This window comes from Benincasa hispida, chromosome 4, assembly GCF_027475165.1.
Source record: "Benincasa hispida cultivar pf3 chromosome 4, pf3_genome.v1.1, whole genome shotgun sequence".
Taxonomy (NCBI): Eukaryota; Viridiplantae; Streptophyta; class Magnoliopsida; order Cucurbitales; family Cucurbitaceae; genus Benincasa; species Benincasa hispida.
Genome location: NC_143481.1, coordinates 66654977 through 66662161, shown reverse-complemented (window position 1 = coordinate 66662161; position 7185 = coordinate 66654977). Strand labels below are relative to the sequence as shown.

Below are 7185 nucleotides of genomic sequence, written 5' to 3'. Positions count from 1 at the left end.
GGGTGAGCCTAATGTATATAATTCTGTCAGAATTGAAAGATGGAAATTTAGATGTTCGGCTCCCAACAAGGGAGCAGTATTAGACATATGCACAAGGGTGCAATTGCTGTCCATTTATTTGGAACTCTAGGGAAGGTTTTGTTAACACCATATTAAAAAATTGATTCTATACAAATATCTCAAGTATACACCACACTAGTTTTTTTGGAAATATCTTAGTTAACTCAAGCTACAAGTCATTTTTATGTTGTTTTCAATTAGTCCAAATTTCTAAAGGAGTTGTTAATAGATATATAGTTAGTTTAAAGTTTCTGTATTTAGAGTTAGTTTTGTGGAGTTGGGTTAGTAGAGTTTGTTGTTGCTTTTATGTTATCAACTAAACTATTTTTAGCATCTACAATTGATGTTTATAGTGAGAAGTGATTGAATAAAATATGCACTTCTCCGATTCTTCTCTCTCTTCAATAAGAAGAGAGCAGTCGTAAATGTATGATCCGGTATTATCTCAACTTTTAATAATCTCTTGAAAAGTGGTTGATCAGTGCTTAGTTCTTCCTTGCCCATGAGTTGTCTGGGTATGAACTTCAAATTCTCTCCTTTGGTTTCTTGCTTAATTTGCTATTGAAATTTTGGGTCATATGTATTTGATCTCTGAAGTAAGGATTAAGTCTGTCTAGAGAGGTTGTTTTGAAATGGCTCAAGACAGACAACCCACTACACTAAATGTTGTTTGTGGACAAATTTGCCATTTGTTTATCAAGATTTCTTAGCTTGGCCAACCTTTGTTAATTTCTCAGTCATTCAAGAACTAACTTTGTTAAAGTTTAAAAACTATATGAATAAGAATCTCAAAAGTTTAATGGCTGAATTTATAATTTCACTTTCTCAAGTTAGACATCACACAACTATAAAATAAAGAGTTTTAAATATTAGAAGAGTACATATACCTAAAATGACAATGACAATTTGTTCTTGTCTTTGATCTCAAAGAGTGGCAAGCAACACAAAACTCTGACTAATCATAGAAGACTTTCCGTCATTACAAATTTGCATTTCATATAAGATTCGGAAAGTCACTTCTATATGAAAGTAAGATTCTCACTTTCCTCTCTAGAGCTTATCCATCAAAGACAAAGACTTCTTTAAAGTAGGATGAACAAGATCAGGTGAGAATGGTGTCTTGATCCTTTTTCAAATTGGTTGATAGAACATAATCTACGCTTCACAATAACCATAAGCGTTACAAATTCAACTAAAATGAGGATCCAACGTAGCATAAGCGTGAAAGAGTTTGAAAATCATTAATAATTGCTCAAAATGAGAAGCAAAAATGTTTGAAGACGTTCTTCAATCGTGTCAATGTGACTTTCAAAGGCTATACACGATGGCTCATCCATGCTTTACAAGGTATTAGCACAATTGAGTTCAAACTAGGGCAATATAACAAATATAACACAATGCAACAAAATTTGCAAATATAGCAAATTCAGTATTGAATCTCTGAGCTATCGAAAGCCATATGAAGCTTTAAAAACTTTTAATATATTGTGCAAGGCCAAGATTGTTTTACTATACTAAGTCCGCAATTTTACATTTGAATTTTAAGCCAAAGAAATCGCAATCTATGCAACAAAATAACATTGTAGATTTGTTTTTCAGTTCAACATATTAACAAACTCCTATCCTAACAGTTCTTCAAAACCATTTTAACGGCCGAGACTTGCATCCCCCACATATAGTTTGTTTATCTGCCAACATCAGACCCCTGATTTTAACAAAAAGTACAAAAAGTTCTGTAGATATCAAACAAGGCCTTCAACATAATGAATTTGTACTATCTTTGTACAAGTACAAACCATGGGGCTACAAGTCAACAAGCAAACGAAATTAGTTGCAAATTCAGCAGCTGAAGACATGTAGTACACTGCATTCCAACCATCATATTCTCAAAAATATCTGAGCTTTTGGAGCCAAAAACCATCATGATTCCAGCAATGATGATCTCTGAGAACAAGTGATGACCGTGACACAGAAGTTGCCATGACTTGGTTGGGATGGAAGTTCCTTTAACAAAGCTAAATCTAAGGATTTTGTTCGTCTGAAGGATGTTCAGGCGAAGCAGGTAGTTGTTCGTCACCGTCGGTTTCAGCTGATACAGGATCGTTAGAAGGAGGTTCCTCTCCACTATCATTAGTCTCGGGGTAAAAATTAATGGGAAACTTTGTCACCCTGGGTTTATCGGATAGAATGTTTCTCTGAACCCTATCGATCAAGACTTTGGCTGGAGGTTCTTCTCTGAGCTGCTCATCATCATAATCATTGTTTACATAGTAACCGACACGAACAAACTCCTGACCCATATATGAGCAGGTCAACAGAAGTACAGTTACACCAATGATATCTTCTTCAGGGATTTTGGATGGGTCTGGAGGGTCGGCCTGGGAATGATCCATGTAGGAGTGATAGCAAGGTTAACTCCATAAACAAGATAATGTATGATAACCAAATACAGAAATTTGTCATGGAAGTTTACCTGCAATACAAAACGATAGTTACCGACATTGACAGGTCCCACAAGAACACACTCCAAGAGTTGATCATAAGTCTCAACCTCAGCCGATCCCACGTAAATTAGTTTCCATTCCAAATCTGAAACAGAATGAGAAAACAGTAGAAACTTTCAGCCAAGAGGATACTACTATTAACTGTAAGTGCAATGATAGATCAATGCAATTGGCTAGATATCTAAAAAAGGAAAAACAGACAGAGGTTCTTCACAATATGATATACTTCTAATCCAATAAAATAGATATTTCAATTAAAAAAATCATTCTTTATGAACCAACTACTAAGTGCTCATCACCTTAAAAAATACTCCATACTTTCACTCAAATTTCCTTCTAAATAACAGAGTTAACAACATTTCCAATCATCAAATGGGTACTCTTCTTAGGGGTGTTATAGAAAAAACTGCATATTCACACCTCTACAAGTAACATGCAAGATACAATATAATCTAGTTGCTTAATCATACTTCATTTTTTTCCCCTGAGCGAAACAATGACATTCAGGCACAATAGATTCTATGGGGCCTTACAGCACAATACAATAGAAAACGATATAGTAATATGAACCATACAACGATAAAAAAAATAGGAAATTAGAGCTTCTGTAAGAGACTGTTTACAGAAACAAGTATTTATAAGAATATTTATAAAAGAAAAAATAAGAATAAAATAAAATAGAAAAGAAAAAAGGCTGAGGTACACTAACGACTAATGACGCCTTGCTTTGCTTCTATGAAGCTTCTTGGAAAGTGCACCAGATCCATCATTACCAAAATTATAGAGCGAAAATATCAAGAAGAGCTTTATTTTACCCCCTATCGAAGGGGAAAATAAGAAAGGCCAAGGCATGTACCCCACTAAGGAGGCCTTGCTTCTATTAAGCCTCTTGGAAAGTGCACCAGATCCATACATTACCAAAACCATACAGAGCAGGAATATCAAGAAGACCTTTATTTGCCCCCTATCCAAGGGCTTCGGTTGGGTCCTAACTCCATGGGGACTGTCTAAGAAATATGAAACAACAGATGAATAAGAGCATCTGAAGGCCATTTGTACCCACTTCTTTGGATGATACAAAGTGGACCAGAATAGCAAGAAGTAAAATTTTCATATCTGCGGCCTAATACAAACTGTTGACCGTATGGCTGAAGTTTCAAATGAACTAATACACCATTGCAAATTCCACGTCTTTAAGATGGAAGTTAGCTAACTGTATCATTTGATTTCTGCTTAAGCGAATTCAATTATAACCATCCAAAACTGCATTTTATTCCATCAAGGGCTAAACCGCACTGCTGACTGCTGAGATTAAGTCGCAGAGACAGAGAGATAGAAGAATGGGCTATAGACTTACTTCTTTGGTACAAGAGGCAAGATCAAACCAAGCCAGTGACACAATACATTGCATTCCTGGAAGTTAAGGGTTATTTTTGGTACATTCTGCTAACGGAGTTCTGCATTCAGCTCTAGTCACTTAAATCTAGGTAACTGTAATCTAGTTTAGAAGGGGCAATGACCCAAGGTCCAAAAAGAACCAGATTCTCTATCTAGAACGATGCACACAACATCTTAAACACTTGAGACATAGTTCCATGAAGGAAACCCAGTCCTCAAATTTGTTTTAATGTGCAGCCATAGAGATGAATCTCATAACCATCTTCATTTTGCAGTGCAATTTTACCTCAAGGGACTACAACTTCATTGGACACCATTTTCATCTTTCTTTGTGCTTACCGAAAAGGGTGAAGAAAAAACTTCAAAAATGCTATCTGAAGGGTGTTTTAAAGATAAGCTAGAATTTTGTGGACAAATGATTGAAGAGCTCCTCCTTGTCTGCTTTAGAAAGAAAGAAACTAAAAATTATTTGACACAACCATCAACCCATACCTAGAAGCATCCATTTCAATTACAAACTGCTTTATGAAATACAGAAAAACTGATGTGGGTACTCGTGTCATGGCCAACTTGAGCTAATTGAAAGCAAATTCAGCACTGCCATTCCATCTAAACTAGTCCCTCTCTAGTTACTGTTCTAATGATCGTGCTAAAGAACTATACCTAGCCACAAGTTTTCCTATAGTAGCCCGTGAGACGACTACGGAAAACTTTAAGCTCCTGGATTAAAAAAGGCATTGGGTGTTGACGTATCCAACATTGATTGGACTTTCTTTTGGTCTGTGTGGACCTAATGTTCTGATGATGATATGGCCTAAATATACTAGTTAGCTTTGCCTAAATGCACTCTCCTTTCATACATACAACTTGTGTTTCTAACAAGTTCCTCAAAAATAAATAATTAAAAAAATCTAAATTTCTGTAAGAACATCTTCAATACATCATTCATTGAAGCCTTTAAAAACAGAGTATCTGTTGGAAGTTAAAAATAGATTAATTCAATGACCTACAGCCATTATTCCATAAATCATACCAGACAAAGTAATTCAGATTCTGTTCCCTGCCTTCCTGTTGACATATAACACCTAGGTACTAAACTACACAAGAATGTTCTTTAAATATGTACCACAAATACCTCAAACAGCCTAATCAAATATAGACCTCGCTCCTGGAGAATGGACTAAACAAAGAACATAGTCTCTTTTGAGATATCCTAAAGTTGGACGCAAAGTAAAATGTTGAAGAACTAAAATTGTGCCCTTTCAATAACCAATATCAAAACCGTAACACATCCAACCACATTTTAAGTTTCATCATAAACCTCTATCAAAATAAAATTTTAACTCAATACCCTAATTAAGCCACTGCAGCCTATTTAATGTAGCTATCATCACAAAATCTGGAAATGCCAAAATGCTTTGCACAATATGCTCATAGAATAATCCCATTGACCAAGATACATAAATAAACTAAGATAAATATTCTACTTGCATCCATGATCCCGTTACAGATCCAATAAATTGAAAACTACCAATATCCTACCCATCAACATATATAGGGTTAACAGCGTCAATTATTTACCTACGATCTTAGATGAAGTAATGAATGCAGCGGGAAAACATTAGGAATCTTGATATGATAATCATTGGCATACTGAATAACATGCAATACAACATAAAGAACAAGGTATCTCCAGCCTCATGTTCAGAAAGCATGCAGAGGATTTTGCAACCTTACAGAGACTGGTTAATAAAAACTTGGACCAAGATGACAATATATAAAGTCTAAGACAAAAAAGAAGATCAACTGAGTTAACTAGCCATTTTGCCGAAACCAAGTATTCAGTTCCAGAAATAATTACATCACCTCCCACGGTCACTAGCCACAACTCACAAAATGATATAAACTAGAGCGCCCATGAAGAGGTACCAGAAACTAGAATATCCCAAACATCTTAGACAATCCGGATAAAGAGATTAAGTGGAAATCTTTTACAATCAAACCACATTTTTTGTTCCATCGAGTAATTCGGCCATTGTAAGCAGAAGTTCCTCGTGCTCATGATGCAATATTGAGATCCTTATATATAGTCAAGCAATATTAGATACAGGATTCAAAGTCAAAAGACTAAAGGACTTCGAGTACGGAGATGCTCCCAACTACCACAAACTTGTTCATAAGTTCCCCAACCGAATAATCATCAATAAAACTATCTAACATTAGTTGAACTTGTACGAGCATGCATTTCACAGTCAATTATGGAAAAAGCTCCGAAAGATTAACCCGGAAAAAGTAAACCCTAATAGAACTTAACTGAAACGATATCATCATTGAACACATATAGAAAATGAAAAAAAGCGACAAAAAGTAGATCGATGGAATAATACCGTATTTGAGAGAAGACAAACACTCGTAGGAGATCTCAAACTGAAGGGGAGTAGAGAAGGGAGATGGGTTATCAAGAACTGCAACGTTGGTGATATTGACAGCGCTCATTGTGTTCGAATTCGAGAGAAACAGTCGGCTCGCATGGAATTAATGGAGAAATGAAATAGCTGAAAACCCTACAGTCCAATTCGAAGCGTCAATCGGACTTCAAACATGACGGAATCGGAAAAATGTTGAAGAAGAACGAAGTCGGAAGTTCCATAGCAGAGTTTTTTGCTTTTGTTTGAGGGGTCGACGAAGAAGAGAGATTAAAAAATAGAGAAAAGAAAAAAAGAAAAAGAAAAAGAGAAAGAAGAATACCGGAAATGTGAGGTGGTCACCGGCGATAACCGGTTACGGGATTTGGCGGGAATTGTGAGGGCACGAAAATCATCGGTCGGCTGTGGTGGCGTGTGGCGGGCAGAGTCGATGACGAATTTCATTTTTCAGGCGGATTTACGTCATCGTTCATTACAAATCTAACGGCTAAGAATGTTGCATGTTCAAGTTAATGGATGGTAGAGATTAGATTAAGTTAGTTTATCAAGGTCTCGTTAGATAATTATTTTGTTTTAAAAAATTAAACCTACAGATATTATTTTTATCTCTAAATTTTTTCTTTATTATATACTTTTTATTAAAACTAAGTCAAATCTTGAAAATTTTAAAAAGTAATATTTAAAATTTATTTTTATTTTTAGAATTTAACTAAAAATTTAATAATTGTACTTAAGAGAAATACAGATCATTGGGAGACATAGGAAGAAATAAGCTTAATTTTTTTTAAAAAAATAAT

At 35.3% G+C, this 7185-nt stretch overlaps 1 protein-coding gene across 2 annotated transcripts; it reads right to left on the bottom strand.

The window, feature by feature from the left end:
* Positions 1-1506: 1506 nt before the first annotated feature.
* LOC150036900 (putative histone chaperone ASF1A) lies at positions 1507-6852 on the bottom strand. Of its 2 annotated transcripts, none has more exons than XM_090313371.1 (4): positions 6711-6852; positions 6350-6526; positions 2534-2649; positions 1507-2438 (listed from the first exon to the last, which is right to left on the bottom strand). In XM_090313371.1, exons 2-4 carry the CDS (start codon positions 6456-6458, stop codon positions 2082-2084), a joined length of 582 nt encoding a protein of 193 aa, XP_090169497.1. In that variant the 5' UTR covers positions 6459-6526; positions 6711-6852; the 3' UTR covers positions 1507-2081. The 2 variants fall into 2 exon arrangements, with proteins under 2 accessions (XP_090169497.1, XP_090169496.1); XM_090313370.1 differs by having other exon boundaries at positions 6350-6626; positions 6711-6850.
* Positions 6853-7185: the final 333 nt, after the last annotated feature.